At 37.3% G+C, this 16,479-nt stretch overlaps 2 protein-coding genes across 5 annotated transcripts; one reads left to right on the top strand and one right to left on the bottom strand.

The window, feature by feature from the left end:
* The first annotated feature begins 977 nt into the window (after positions 1–977).
* Positions 978–3,188, top strand: LOC110115317 (polygalacturonase QRT3-like). The gene is made up of 3 exons (XM_020848511.1): positions 978–1,190; positions 1,280–1,528; positions 2,175–3,188. Exons 1-3 carry the CDS (start codon positions 978–980, stop codon positions 3,186–3,188), a joined length of 1,476 nt encoding a protein of 491 aa, XP_020704170.1.
* A 7,092-nt stretch (positions 3,189–10,280) lies between these two features.
* On the bottom strand, positions 10,281–13,540 carry LOC110115306. Of its 4 annotated transcripts, none has more exons than XR_003700721.1 (3): positions 13,135–13,540; positions 12,499–13,058; positions 10,281–10,440 (listed from the first exon to the last, which is right to left on the bottom strand). XR_003700721.1 is itself a non-coding variant. In XM_020848498.2 (2 exons), exons 1-2 carry the CDS (start codon positions 13,476–13,478, stop codon positions 12,557–12,559), a joined length of 846 nt encoding a protein of 281 aa, XP_020704157.1. In that variant the 5' UTR covers positions 13,479–13,539; the 3' UTR covers positions 12,349–12,556. The 4 variants fall into 4 exon arrangements, 1 of the variants encoding a protein (XP_020704157.1); XR_003700720.1 differs by having other exon boundaries at positions 10,281–10,424; XR_003700719.1 differs by lacking the exon at positions 10,281–10,440 and adding an exon at positions 10,675–10,754.
* Between the last annotated feature and the right edge of the window lie 2,939 nt (positions 13,541–16,479).

Genomic DNA, 16,479 nt, shown 5'->3' with positions numbered 1-16,479 from the left:
GGCGCCTGTGAAAATTTGAAATTTTCGCAGGGATTTTTTTGTCAAATTGAAAATTAAGATATTCATAACATGAACAAATTAGTGTAACTGTACATTACTCATAATGATAGTAATGTAAATGTCTGATTATACTCTTTTGTCATTTTTTTATTTTTTTGGTATATTAATGCAAATCCAATTCTTCAAGTTAAAATATTTGACTCAAACTCGGAACTGGCTTAACCTGAATCTGCATAACTCGAACTCAGCCCATTCAACATGTTTAATTTTAAACCCCCCTGTTGCAAGCTAATTTCCACGTAAAATAAACCCTCTTGTTTTGAGCAAAAAAAGGAAATCATGCATGCTAGAGAGCGAAGCATGCAATAACTCATTGTTATTTCTTCTTCCTTCATTGCTATTCGTCTTCAATCATTCGACAATGTTCCCTTCCTGCTGGATTAGGAGGTATGACATTAAGAAGCAATTACATAAGCTCACTTGTTGTGAAGGTAACTATCTTTCTCACTTTCACGTGCTTCTTCGGCCAAATCATGTAAATCCGCAAAAGGGGGAGACATACGATTTATTTTTCTATGAGGTTTAGCGGGTGCTCTTATCCCTAGCAAGAATCTTGTTTTTGGTGAAAGGGTGGAAGATAACTATAGCTTTGTGTCGCTCACAGTGAAGGTAACTATCTTTCACCCTTCCACGGTCTTATTGGGCCAAATCCCACTTTTGCTACGTTTCTTCATGACAATTTCAAGCAGGCATGCTCCGCACCAGCTTCAATTTATCTTGCATAAGTGATGATGAATGCATATGGAATGGATATTGAGGCTCACGAAAAGGGCTTTACAACTGGACGGGATTTGGGCACCTCCATCTCCGACATCCTCCTCTCTTTCCTCTCCTCACAATCTTCTCTGCTCCTCCTCCCTTTCTAGTTTCTCCACAAACTGAAACAGAGCACCTAGTGAGGAAAAGAGAGAAACGGAATGGCACTGAACGGACGGCTCCGGAGCGGTCGTCCGGCTCATCACTTTCTGTTCATCCTAGGCATCGCTGCAATATTCTCCGTCTCCGACATCGTCACTGCTAACTTAAGCATTTCCGCCGATCTCCTCCGCCGTCAGCAGACCACTCGCCACCGCTCCGAAAGCATCTTGTCCGCTCTCGCCGACGGCAATGCGCTGTCTCTCATTACTCCTGTAATTGATCCGCTCTCACTCTCTCGATCCTTCTATGATCACGTTAAAACTCATCTAACTTTTCACCTGAAATTAATTGGATGATGCAGAGTTCCTCCTCGCCGCAGTCGAGATCCCGCGTCTATAACGTCATGGATTACGGCGCCGATCCAACGGGGATCGCCGATTCTACAGAAGCATTTAAACAAGCTCTTTCTGACGCCTGTGGCTCGCCGGAAGATCGCCGTCTGATGTCCGAAATCACCGATCTCGGCGGCTCCGAGCTCAATCTCGGCGGCGGATCATACCTCATCAGTAGCCCTCTCACACTCCCCTCCAATCCTGTTGGAAACATTAAGGTACAACCCAATCGCAGCCGTTCATCTTTGTATCCCACCATCCTCAGAGTGTGATTGATGCGCATAACTCCTATGTTTGATATTATTTGGAAAAAAATTGAGTCTATTTTAGATATATAATAATTTAATTTTATATTAATTTTAAAGAAAATTTAACAATTTTAAATTTATTCTGAAATAATTTATATTATTATTTTATTATTTTTATTATTTGTGATGTAAAAAATGTTCTAACTTTTAACAAAAAGTAATTTCAAGCTTTTGAATTTATTTTTTATTTTTTATTTATTATTTATAAAAAGGTGTTCAGCAAAAATAACTTATTCTTCTCTTTGAAAATTTTAAAGAAGAAAAAATAACAATAAAACTATTCTCATATATATAATGACAAATTAAGGGATTGAGCTATGAGTCAAATGATAATTAATCAATTATTAACAAGTGAAGTTAATTGATAATTAATCTATTTTTGTGATAAATAAGGATAAGCCCAATTTTCAATCATAACTATTAACGCTTTCTAATAATAATAATTAAAGCTGAATTATTAAAAAATTATAAAATAAATTGAATAATTGATAATTAGCATTTTTGTGTGGACTTGTTAATTATGTATTATTTTGACAAACTTTTTTTTTTCAATTAGATCCATGGCGGCTCCCTTCGAGCCTCGAATGACTTCCCATGCGAACACTATATGATTGAGCTCGGCTTCAACTCATCAAAATCAACACATTCTAGATACAACTTCGAGTTTGTAACCCTCTCCGGCCTCATGATTGATGCTAACTACCGCGGCGGTGGAATCGTCGTCATAAATTCTCTTCGCACCACCATCAACAACTGCTACATCATCCACTTCACTTCCGATGGAATTTTCATCCACTCTGGCCATGAAACTCTAATCACTAATTCATTCATCGGCCAACACATCACTGCCGGCGCCCATCCTCTCGAGAAACAATTCACCGGAACCGGAATCCGCCTTACCGGCAACGACAATATCGTCACTGATGTTGTCATATTCTCCGCAGCCATCGGCATATTAGTCGCCGGCCAAGCCAACATCCTCACCGGCGTTCATTGCTACAACAAGGCAGCTGCTTTTGGTGGGACAGGGATATATTTGAAATTGTCAGGTCTTACTCAAACACGAATAGTGAACTGCTATTTGGATTACACCAATATCGTGTCGGAGGACCCGGTTCAGCTTTACGTGTCCGGATCATTTTTCTTTGGGGATGCTAATGTGGTGCTTAAATCGGTCAAGGGGGTGATGAAGGGAGTTAATATAGTGGATAACATGTTTTCCGGCTTAGGCGGCGAAGGTGTTGATATCGTGCGGCTGGATGAGTCCGGCGAGGCGTTTACAGCCGTTGATCAGGTGATGGTGGAGCGGAACATGGTGGATAACATGCGAGTGAGATCGACGGTGGCGAAGGCATCGGTGCAGGGGAATGGGACGACGTGGACGGTTGATTTCAAACCGGTTCTATTGTTCCCGAACCGGATCGATCATGTGCAGTATGCACTGCTCAATACCGGTTCGGAATTCCCAAAACATGCTTTGAGGAGCGTGTTAGATAACATGGTTGTTATTGAGTCTAACGTGCAGGTGGAGGCGACCGTTTATGTGCATGTGGAACAACGGTGGAAATGAATGAGTTAGGAAAGTAATAATTTTTATATCCTCTTGCAAATCTGGATGAGTTACAAAAATCAAGAAGATTACTCGCTTCATAGGAGTATGACAAGGGAGAGCATTTGCCTTAGATATGAGCAAGTTGCTCTAATCAAAGGATCCTCATCCCAAAAGATGTTTATATTCTTTCTACTAAGCAATGTGTGGAACAAATGCATTCCTTTTATGAGATGATTCTAATTTTCAGTATCTTGCCCTCTTCCACTCACCTTTAATAAAAAAAAATGGAGAGCCAATTTATGAAATTCTATTCTTAATTATAAGTCAGCGTGAAATCTAATTGCGTAGATTAATCGGGTCGTAATATTGTCTCAGACCACAGATCAATATGTCATGCTCGCTAGGCAGGTGCGAGGGGTCCTCCCCTGCTTGGGTTCAGGTGCTTTGCACTTGAATTTTTTTTTGTAAAGCGCCTCGACGTTGTGTACCCGAGTGCCTCAGCGTTGTAGAGTTTGTTAAGATAAATGCAGAAAGCTGAGTGTCCGGTACTCTAGATTCAACACCACAGCACTATGTAGTGCTGCGGCGCAGCGGGTTTGAGTGCCACAGCATCATGATGATAGAGGTTTGAGCACCGCAACACTCTAAATTGGTGTCGCTGCACTACAAAGAGGATTTGACAGTTTTCTTTCTCATTTTTCTGAAGAGTGACGTCCCTTGGTGTTATTTGCTTGACCTTCTCTTGTGTTTTTTATGTGAGAAGAGATGCAAGAAGAGAGTGAAAGAGAAGAAAGATTTGTACTTATTTCTCCCTATTTTTATAGTGGATTTCTTGATGTGGCGTGGCTCCGTGGGTTTTTCCCAATTTTGAATTTTTCCACATTAAATCCTGGTGTTCTTTTACTTTATGATGTTTTTAATTTCTTATTTGTTTCTTCGCCTGGTCTACTTCCATCCCCAACAACTGATATAAGAGCGAGATTGTTTGGTTTGAGTGAGAGTAATGACTAATATATTAAGGTACACGATAGAGAAATTCAACGGTTCAAACATCGCATTTTAGAGTATGCAAATTGAAGATTTGTTGTATCATAAGAAGTTGTATATACCATTGGAAGGAATCACCAAGAAGCTTGATTCTATGACTATAAAGGAGTAGAGCTTCTTGACTAGATTGCACTATGTTTGATTCAACTTTCACTTTTCTCATATGTTGCATTCAACATTTTAAATGAGAAGAGAGTCGATCCCATGGCTACACTGACTAAGATGAATAAGAAGCCATCAGCCTAAAATAAAGTATTTTTTATGAAGATGTTATTCAACATGAAGATGTTGGACAACACTCTAATGGCATATCACCTGAATAATTTGAACACTGTAATGAATCAGTCAGTTGTGTTCAGTTGGCATAGAGTTTGATGATGAGGTGAGAGCATTATTGTTGTTATCTTCATTGTTAGAAAGCTAGGATGGGCTTGTTATTGTTGTGAGTAACTCTTCAAGAAGTTCAAAGTTAAACTATGAGGACATTGTGGGGTTAGTGCTTAATGAAGAGGTTCACAAGAGGTGGTTCATAAGAGGGAGAGCTGCGAATCTTCAAATTCTATTCTGAATGTTGAAATAAGAGGAAATGGGTTAGAGAGAAATCCTAGTAAGGGTGATCTAAATAAAGGAGAGGAAAGTCTACTTCAAGTAGAGGAAAAGTTGTGTTGGAGCTATGAAAAGAATGGTCACTTGAATAAGGACTGTACAGTTCCAAAGAAGGGCAGTGGTGGAGGTCAAGAAAAAAATGACTTTGTAAATGTATCTACATAATAGTATCAGTAAGATTCTCTGATTTTATTTCTAAATAATTTTGAATATTGGGTTGTATATTCACGTGTTTCTTTTAATGCAAGTCCTAATAAGGAGGCATTCAAGAATTATACACAAGGTGATTTGGATAAAGTGTATCTAAGAGACAACATGCTCTAAAACATCGTTGGAAAATGTGATGTTTATATCATAATGCAGGATGAGTCAATTTGGAGACTCAAGAATGTTATGCACGTTTCCTATTTGAATAGGAGTTTAGTTTCTGTGAGTCAGCTTGCTAAAATAGGCTATTGTTATACCTCGTGGTAGTATTAAATGCACCATGCATGTTATCAATAAAAGATCAAATTCTATTGGAGTAGATGATTCAGATGTTGATGGAGGTATTTGGCATCGAAGGCTTGACCATATGATTAATAAATGTATGTATTCACATCTTACTAGAGAAAAGCTTCCTGGTTTAAAATCTATAAATTTAAATTTTTTTCGGGGGTCCTCCCTCTGTTTGGGTTTGCGTGTACCAATTTTGTATATCGGAGTGCCCTGGCGTTGTGTACTCAATGTCTCGAAGCTACAGAGTTTGCTGGAAGAAACGACAGAGAGTGGAGCAGCACAACGCTCTAGATTCGGCGCCACAGTGCTATGTAGGACCTTCATATGTCTTGTTCATGACCTATTGCTCTTTTTATTATATATCATTAAATATACTTCTTTTTTAAAATATAAAATTCTTATTGGTTAAAAATTAAAAAACCTTTGGCAAAACTGAACTTTTCCATAGGCTTTGTGGAAAGTCGATGGTAACATTGGCAAAGCAAATAACTCAAAAATAATATATTTTTGGGTAAGTTTGAATAAATAATTTTGCAAATAAAGTGAATCTCCAAATATCCTCTAAAGTGATTTCCTTTCTCTTTCTCTTTTAGTTCCAAAAAAATTTATCATTTCTTTCCAAAGCAATTTTTTAATATAAAAAATTTTAATTCAAGTAATTTTTGTACTAAAAAAATATTTTAAAAAGCAATAAGAAAACATTCTCAAACAAAATCTTAATGTATGAAGAAGAAATAGAGCCATTAACTAAGACTTCTAAATTTATTCTTATTTCATAATTTATCACTAATACGTGAAATGTTGGAGTAGCTTTAGGGACAAATAAGATCGGAGAAAGTCACCTTAGATGATTTGTTCACATAAAATATCAACCTTCTGATGACCTTATTAGAAGAGAATATATATTATGAAAGATAGAACTAAAAAGGCTTGATTAGAAAATACTATAATGACCTTTTTTTAGAAGATTTAAATGAGAATTTGACTCTTAATATGACAAAACAGAGAAAAATAATTTACATAACTGACATCACTTAGGGGGATAAAGACTTCCGCTTCTTCTTCTTGTTATTGTTTTCATAGTTCATCTCTAATATTCAAATTTAGAACCTAAAAAGACCTTAATAAAATAATTTCACATATTTCAATTTTTATTAACTTATTCATGAATAAATATTTATTTTGAATGCTTTTTTATAAAGATAAGATATACATTCATGACTAATACTCTATTAGAGTTAAATTTCTCCTATAATGTTAGTCAAGAGATTATCGTTTTTTTTTTTCCGAAAAATCAATTTGTGATTTGGTAGCTTCTCTTTTGCAAATAAATTGTGCTTCTCTAATTTCCAAAAATGTGTTAATTACTACATGATTATAATTTATAAGCCATTGAAAAATCAACAATAGCTTTTTCCATTGTATTTCATATTAATTTGTGAATGACCACATTGCCCCTCCTACTATGCCCATTCATCTGCAATAAATATTCATTGTTTTTCTTGAGTATATATTATAGTGTAGGCGTTAACCAAATCTTGAAGAGTTTTAAGTACTAATCATAATTAAAATGCCCTTATTAAGAGTCACCCTATCACTAACACTATTAATCTCAATATTTTTATGCTTTGCTTTTCTATATATTACTATTACAAATTTATAATCGCATTTTTATTTTTAACATTTCCAACATGCAGTGTAACTTATAATTTTCAACAATATTTTTAATTTTTTTATATTCTATTTAATTTCATGTAAAATTGTGATACTTTTCATCTTATGAATAATGTTGCGGACTAGAATATATGCGGCGATAGAGTTAAAACACTTCCGTCTCAGCGTTGTACGAATATCTAGTGCACAAAAAGAGGAGAAATAGCAACACCAAGATTTTTACGTGGAAAACCTTGAAGGGGGAAACTCCAAGGGGCCACGCCCAGTAGAAATAGTTCCACTAGTATTCGCTTGACGTACAAGAGGCTGACTCGTCCTTAAAATTTAAGACGATCAGATTACAATGAATCTCTTTAGGATTGAAAATCAATTACAACGTCGAGGAGAGTTCCGGCGTCGTTCCGAAGTTGAGCAGAATTTTGACGTCGTTTGCAAGTCCAGTAGAATTCTGGCGTCGGACAGAATTCCGGCGTCACTTGTAAAGAATTCCGGCGTCACTCGGGCATCCCGAAGAATTCTGGCGTCACTCCGGCATAGGGCAGAACTCCGGCGGTGGTTGATGAGGAGTTATTCCCTCATATCCTTCTCTTCTCTCTTCTCTTCTTCTTCTCTTCTTCTTGCTCGGGTCCCCTCTCATGAGAAATGATGGGTCTATTTATAGATTTCCTGGAGTGGCATAGCTTGTAAATAGGGGTGAGATCAGGGGCAAATAGGGAGTGGTCGAATGGACGGCTGATGTTGAATTCTTTGATCGTGCACCGTTCATCAGACATTTGAAGGTCTTAATGATGTCGGAATTCGGCGATCTTGGGCTCGTTGGATTCCTCTCGTCGAGCCGCTCGATTTGACTATAAGCTCATTAAGTTCGGAGATCTTTTGGCAACTCAAATTGTGGTACAAACTTTTCAACAGCACTTCGGGTCCTTGATTTGGACTCATTTGGGCTCGGATTGAGTTGAATTTGGTGTCATTGGGTTCTTATTTCCGAGACGCTCAGTTTACTATAAGTTTGCTGAAATTGGAGTTTAGATGCTCCCGGATTTAATTCTTGAAGTTTCCGGTTCGATTTTGCCTCGAGATTCGTGCCTAATCAAGATAATTTTTTGAGAATACATCCATCAATTCGCTAGTCATGTGAGCCATGCGATTTGCAGTCCATTTAGGAATGCTGCAATTTTCTATGAAAGTAACTATAAAATCATTATAGGAAAAATAAAATTTTAAAAGTTGTTATAAAAATTATAGACTACTTATCTTTTGAAAAATTAAATGACAATTTTCTTATAACTACCACACATTAGTAAATTTGATTGCAAAAAGTATTTCTCACCACATTTTTTTTGAAAAAGTAACAATAAAATTTTAACAAAATAGCATTATGACAACTTCATGAGCAAAAAAAACTACAAAAAAAGCCCCAAATTGACTATTGAAGTTCTAAACATCGCATTATAAATCTATTTTTAATTTAAAACTCAAGTTTTAACTTTTAACTACTAAAATATAATTTTTGTGGTAAAGCTTTGTTGGTATCCAGTAATATAATTTTTTGTGATAAAGTTTATTATATTAGGCAGTCAGCCTGAGAACTTTATCATTAACATAAGATCAAAATTAGTATATTTACTGGTAAAACTTGCTCTGATATTATCAATTGCCACAACAACTGCTGAACAAGCTATCACTACTACGAAGATTGTAAAAAAGCACAAACATATGGCGAACTTTTGGATGAACACTTGTCTAATTAAATATACTTATATGGACAATTTTATAGTGTTGACAATGAAATAAATATATAATTATTTTAAAATATGAAGATTCAAGAGGAGAAATTGCATATATTTCTCTTATTAGTAAGTTTTTTATATTACCTCTATAATTTAAGGCTTTATTTGAGACAGTTTTATTATTATTTTTTAAAAGAACTTTTTAGAATAAAATTTCTAATTCAAAAAAATTTTGTTCTAAAAAATTATTTAAAAAAACAGTGAAAACTTTGTCTCAAACAAAGCCTAAATCTTTATTAGAAAAAATTTTAAAAATGGCAATGCAAGGAAAAAAAAAGGAGGGTATTTTTGAAGTAATCGGTGTTTGCACTCATTACTAAAAATTCCAATGAAATCATTTTCCATCTAATGCCTTGTCGGATATGTTGACTTAGGCTTCGTTTGGGGTGGCTTTTTTACTACTTCTTAAATCAGCTTTCTAGTACAAAATTTTTAATTTTTGTACTAGAAAGCTGCTTTAAGAAGCAGTGAAAAAGCCGTCCCAAACGAAGCCTTAATGGAATAATTCTCTATACAGACCAAACTACTCTGTAATGTGGATTGTGGAGTGCGCAAGCAAACCTCAGCTGAAGGAATTATGACTTGTGAATCCAAATGGATTCCACCTGTAGGCTCAATTTATTTCAATCTCATTGAACACGCCTTTGACAATTAGAACCTTGATCAGGACACTAAGATTTTGTTTGAGAAGGCTTTCTTACTGTATCTTAAAGCAACTTTTTAATAGAAAATTTTTAATTTTTGTACTAAAAAGTTGTTTTAAGAAGTAATAAGAAAGCCGCTCCAAACAAAACCTGAGACTATATGCCTCAAGGTGCATAAGGCAAATGCCTAAAATAAAACTTAAATTAATTGAGTTTATGTATACCTCAAATCCTATTTATGATCATAAAAGTAATAAAAAAAAAAAACTAGCCTAAATCAATTGTAGATAATAGAGGAGCCGCGCTTGATAAGGAGTTGCAACATTTTGGCTTTGTTCGAGATATATTTCTTACTGCTTTAGAAAGCAGTTTTTTAAAATAAAAATTTCTTGGAAGCAACAAAAAAACAGTGGCCAAAGACTATCTCAAACGAAGCCTTTTGTCACACACAAAAATAGGAAGATGTTACAATTCATTAAGGCTTAATTTGGGACAATTTCTCAATTTTTTTCTAAAGCATCTTTTATGTACAAATTTTCAGTTCAATAATTTTTTGTACAAAAAAGCTACTTTAAAAAGTATTAAGAAAGATGTCTCAAATGAAGCCCAAGTCTTCGTTTGAGAAGTCATTTAGTAGAAAAACTATGAGGAGAAGCCATCATAACTGTTTAACCAAAAGCAACGCAAGAACACAAAACTTAAGACTTCGTTTGGGATGGCTTTTTTAATGCTTCTTAAACCAGCTTTTTAGTATAAAACTTTTAATTTTTAAACAAAAAAACTATTTCAAGAAGCAATAAAAAAACTGTTCCAAACGAAGCCTTAATAAATAGAGTTGGGGGAAAGATCCAATCAAAAAAACTGTTTCATAGAGAAGTCAATGGAAACACAGGATCCAATCAACAGAGTCATGGGAAGGAAAATACCACAGGAATAGAGAAATTCACAGGCCATCTTCAGAGAATTTTCTTCGCAATATACAGTAGGATAGAGACCTAAGTACAAACGAAACTGTTGAGGATAGGTAATATATTAGGCGTGTGCATACAGACCCTGAAATTTTCATATAATCAAACAAAACAAAAATGAACGAAGATTCATATAAAAGCTCAATTTCTAAGCTGATTGCTCTAATGCACACATCAACACGACTTGCTGCATCATTTGTTTGAGTTCTCACCATAATATTCAAATCCCCCACCAAGTTATTATATGTTCAAGAACCCAACTCCACAATCTTTTTGCACAGTTCAAGCCATGGTCTAATTTTACTTCATTGGGGAACTAAGACAATCATCAACGAACACATGACACAGTTTATAAACCTGTTCAACCAAAAAGCTCAATCCGTTTGATGAGAACATACCAATCTAACAATATCAGCATTAAAAATCTCAACTTGACATAGTTGGTATGGAGAGATCTCAATATTTGGATACAGCCTATTGATGATGATAATAATATCGGTTAGGATTGGTTCAATTTTAGTTAGTTAATATGCAAGACATCATACTAGTGTCTATATATATTTCGTTTGCCTAATTTGTATCAAGGGAAAAAGGAATAAGATCAAGTTCAATTTTTCCCTCTCCAAGAAAATATTGTCTGCTCTTCCATTTCTCCCTCTCTCCTTCTCATCCAAGAAGATTCATCTTCCTCTCAAGAATCTCAACAAATTGGTTCAGAGATTGGTGGAGGTGATCACGAGGAAGAGGAGGAAGGTATTCTTATGATCAAGAAGCAGGAGGTGGTCGCACGGCTCAGGCGTTCAGTCGGAGAAATTCACACAGGGCGCGGGGCGAACACGCGCAGGGTGTGCGAGTTCAGACGCGAGGTTGGTGTCACGGGCATGGGAGGAAGGAGACGTGGCAAGGCGAGCCACAGGCCTGATCGCGGGAGCCTATTGCCGAGATCGGGAGGCGCAGCAAGCAAGACAGGCGGAGTGGGGACCAGGTTCGTAAGACTGCGAGAGGCGGAATCGTAGCCTGTTGTCGAATCATACGAAAGCGAGCAGACGCGCAGGCAGGCATCGCGTGTGAACTTAGGCTGGCTCTAGTAGGGTGGCTCAGAGCGGCGTGCAGGGGATTCGAGCTGGTGTGGGGAATGATGGTGGGATGACGTTCATGCAGGCAGGAGCGGCGATATCGGCAGCTAGTCATGCAGGGCACAGGGAGGCTCGCGCGCGGGCTGGATCCTTGGATGACTGTGTGGTCTATGGCGGAGATGCAAATTAAGGATTTCCTATTCTCGATAAAGATCTATTTAAATCTTTGAGGCAATGATTTTTTCTTTCATATTAATTGTAAAATTAGAATAAGGTGAAGATTATTATGATTGGTCTAATTTTAGTTAGTTAATCCGCAAGACACTATATCAGTGTCTATATATATGTCATTTGCCTAGTTTGTATCTAGGTGAAAAAAGAATAAGATCAAGTTTCAATCATTTGGAACTCTGTCTATGCATTTAAAGGGTATGCGAAAATTCTTTCCTATGCTTTAATTTCTAAATTATTAAATGTAAATGATAACTAATTAACTGTAACAAACTACAAATGATAAATTAAAAAACGTCTATATTAAAGATGTCTTAGAACTAAGACTTTGTTAAAGATACCATAGCAAGAAATAGACTTAGATCATTTAAGTATAAATGATGAAAGATAGAAAATACACCAATAAGATGGATAAAACTTATTTGAAAGAATTAAATGTCAAAAAAGAATAACTAGAGTATTGCTCAAGAAGAAGATAATAGCAGAGGAAAAAAGGATTTACTAGGTTAGTTTGGTATTGATGACATCAAGCCTTAAATTAATGGGCAGTTTGTATGCAGGATTTGAGCAAAATTTAAACAGGAAAAACAACTTTCTCTGCTTTAAGAAGCAATAAAAAAGCCATGGCAAATGAACCCTCAAAGAAAAAGGAAAGCATGGAGCTTTCTCATTATAATGCAACATCTATCTCGCTCTGTAATTTATTAGAAATAAAACAGTAGCTACAAGAATCGGAGCTTATGTATATAACATATCTGTAGAAATAACACTGGAATTATGCCAAGTAGACTCACCGGAACATTCCCCCTTGATGCTTCCTATAACCATCCTCCTCCATTCCTCCCAACTATCCTACGCACAACCGACCAAGCTATCAAGCCCTGGACGAACCAGAAACTGCTCTTCCTGAACTAAAGTCCCCCTCACTGCCCTGTAAAGCTCAAGCCATGAGCATGAAGCCAATTCCTCATACGGATCTCCCCAAAACGTTAAGTTGGGACTGGGAGGACAAGTTGCACCCACAAAGTCCAACACGGTTGCTGGTCTTGCCATAGTTTGCGGAAAATTGAATGCTAGATTGTCTACCTTGTGCTCATAAATCTTCCCGTTCCGATCAACTTTGTATCTTGAAGTCCCCTGGAACCGCCCCTTGGCCCCCCATGGCACGCGAGGAACTCCCTGCATCTCCCATCTAATCCAAATCGAATTTTCCGAGGGTTGCCATACCCGGAACACCTCGACCCTAATCTCTCTGAAGAGAATCCGTCCATGGAATCTTAGAGCCCAGAAGATGAGCCGATAGTTACTCATCCCTTGAAACGTATTCAGAGGGTCGATGAAAGTGATGTCTTCTCTGAAATATCAAAATTCATCAAGTTATAAACAACAAGAAACGAGATTTGAGTGGGATTAGGGTTTCAGAAACGGACCTGTAGATGTCGTAATTGAGGTCTTTGGAGAAGAGGGAAGGGAGATCATCGCGGAGGGTGCGGACGGCGACGCCAAGGTTGAGGTAGAAGTCGTTCTTACGCCCGTGGGGCGTCGGCGGCGGTGTCCGCGGCCGCAGCGGCGGCGTGGCATGCTTATCTTGCGACGCCGGAGACTTATCGTGGAGAGGTTCTAGGACCGGAGGAGGCTCGAGCTTTGAGAGAAGAGACGAGGGAGACAGGAGAGTGGAAGAGAGCTGTACTGGGGGCTTGCGGATGGAACCTTGTGAAGGCCTGGTAATGGGCAGGAGAGGAGTCGGGGATAGATTTAGATGAAAAGACGCCATTTTTGGGAGGAGGTATAGTATCAGCTTTCCATGGCTGTGAAAGTACTTGAGAATTGGATCGGGAAAGCAAATGGACTTTTTTCTTGTCTGTAGAGCAATTTTCTATTGGTGGTTTCGGATTAGAGAGAAAGTGGCTTGTGTTCTCTCTCTCTCTCTCGAACATTTGCAGATTGGTCCCAGTAATTATATTATTTGTAAACTTTAGTCTCTTTAGACTTGTTGCCACCAAATCACTTATTTTGCAAGGAATATTTATATGCTCGATTTCATTGAAGATGTCAAAATAATATATTATAAATATTCAATTTAGTCCCATTTTGACCTAGCTAGTAAAACTAAATTAAGATTTTATTATGCTTTCATTTAGTGTTATCATTTTATAGACTTTCAATATACATTTCTCTATTTACATTAATGAGAAGCTTAGAGATTATTTCACCTCATTTATTGGACTCCTACAGCGCTTTCCACTTTCCCCTTTCTTTTTTTACATTCATTATGGACTACTTCTCTCATCTTAGAGAGATTATTAAGTACGGAGTTCGGACGAGTGAACCATCCGAATTTGTTGCATATTTGTTGAGTATTTACATAGAACGCAACAAATGGTCACAGCTGAGTATTTGCTGTGTATTTACAAATACTTAGCAAATACGTAATAATTTAAATGATTCGGATTGTGCACATAATAATTAGTCCTCATATTACGCTTGAATACTAATGGTACTAATATTACAGAACTCATATTGATCTGTTGGTTGAAAGTTTAGGCTACCAACTAAAGAGGTCGCGAGTTTGAGTCTTGTATATGCGATGTGTGTGTGAGTCAGCCTTAATTGACTTAAATGTCTCAAAAAAATGGTACTAATATCTCTCATCTGATCTATGTTGATAATTTATTGGTCCTTGTGAAAGAATATTTGCACCTCCATTTGATGTCTTGATCATACCATTGACATACTAAAAAATGCCACTAGGCTTGTTGTTAATCTTGAGAAACTTGTTATATACTTCTCCAAATTAGTTCATGATGATCTAAAGGAACAAATTTGCGATATAATTTGGTTGACTTACATATGCCTCTATTGGGATCACCTCGGCATCACTATATCCTCAACTAAAACTATGATTAGTAGTTGATCTAAAATGATGAATAGACTTAACAAATGGCTTAATGGATGAAAGCAAAATATATTTTCCTCTGTTCGTAGGTTCAAACTTATCAGCTCTAGTATTTGGAGTTATTTCCACTATTGGTTATGTTCCATCACTTTTCATACTGACATTAGGAAATAGGAAGAAAATATTTAATATTAAAAGTAACTTCTTGCATAATAATGTCATGAAAAAAAAAATGTACCAAATTTTGTAACACCACCACTATCCCTCATGATTATGTTGGTTTAGGTCTTCCTTCACTTGACATGTTAACCATTATGATTAGGGTTGTCAATTTTTGACACAACCCAAAATCCGACTCGGAAAAATTTGGATTCGAGTCGACCAATTTGTGAAAGGGTCGAGTCCGGGTTCGGATTTATGACCTGTTTGAAAAAAGGGTAGGGTTCGGGTTGACCCGACAACCCGGAGTTGACCAGTTTTGACCTGAAAAATTGACCCGTCCGTCAGGCCAGCGTTGTTGAGTCTGTCAGGCCGCCACATCTAGCCACGTTGTACAATTGTCGTCGCGTCGCCCAGTTGTCGTCGCCATGCCGCAGCCTTGCAGACCGCTCTTCTTGACTTCTCGGGAGACGCAGCCGCCCCCTGACCCAATTCTTGGCATAGCTACAACGCTACTTCGCTCGACCACGCTAGTGTTCAACCCAACGCAGGCCGCTCTGCCGCGACCGCCATGCGTGATGACTAGACCAGTTGACATCGCCAAGCGGCCAGGCCCTACGCTGCTATGCCTGTGTAAGTGGCGACTCAGCGACTGCGCTCGTGAGTTCGCTGGTCGGGTCGGGTCGGGTCAACTTGGTAACCTGTGTGGGTCGAGTCCAAGTTGAAAATCCTGACCTGTTTAGCTAAACGGGTCGGGGTCGTGCCAACCCGTTTACGCCCGAGTTAACTCGAGTTGAACCCAAATCCGACCCGTTGACTCAAATTGACACCCCTAATTATGAATATAATAGAACTGTTTTATAATCCACATTAGTGCTTCTTGCAATAAATTCAAAGAAAATGACCATTACTCTTACAAAACCATTTACTCTTTTCGCTTCGCAAATCTTTACCAATCCGGGCGGAGCAGGTTCATATGCCCAAAATAATGGATGATTTACATACTAGAGATATTTAAACTCCCCCCTGAGCTCCTATGGAGGTTTTCATTATTTAGGCTTTACCATCCACTTAACCGATGCTGAATATTGCAGGGAAGATTTTTTTGACCCTCAATTTTCCCCCAAAAAATATATTTGTAAATAGCATCACAACAAGCATGCATCTACTCAATTGGTTCAAAACATGTTGAAGGGTAAAATAAATTATTCATATATTGCACTCATTTCAAATTAAATTCAATAATTTTAAGATGTTTCATGACTATATTTTAATCGGGACATCCTGACATAATTTTTTTCCAATGTGATATAAATGAAAGAGGGTTTTAGTTTATTTAGCACATGTTAATTTAGGATTTATCTAAGGTTTTAAAAATAAGATTTGATCGGCCGGTCGGCCCAAGGACGCACAGAAGAAGCTCCCAGCTGCTCTCTTCCCCCATCTTCCTCTCAGTTTGCCCAAAAAAATCCGCATGAGAGGGCCTTCATCCATCTTTTCTAACCGCACGCACTAGCAGAACGGGAGATTCTCCCTGTACTCCGCTCCCTTTCTAGCTCTCACTGAATACACGAACCAAGGAAAAATAATGATTTTTCTAAGATTATTTAAAATTATATATATATTGCTTAATAATTAGAGATTTTTACATACATAACAATTAAAAGTTTTTTATTTACTCATCTAACACCTAAAGTTGTCTATTTACACACCTACCACT

The sequence above is a fragment of the Dendrobium catenatum genome, unplaced genomic scaffold, assembly GCF_001605985.2.
Source record: "Dendrobium catenatum unplaced genomic scaffold, ASM160598v2 fragScaff_scaffold_586, whole genome shotgun sequence".
Classification (NCBI taxonomy): Eukaryota; Viridiplantae; Streptophyta; class Magnoliopsida; order Asparagales; family Orchidaceae; genus Dendrobium; species Dendrobium catenatum.
This window is presented reverse-complemented; position numbering and strand designations above follow the sequence as displayed.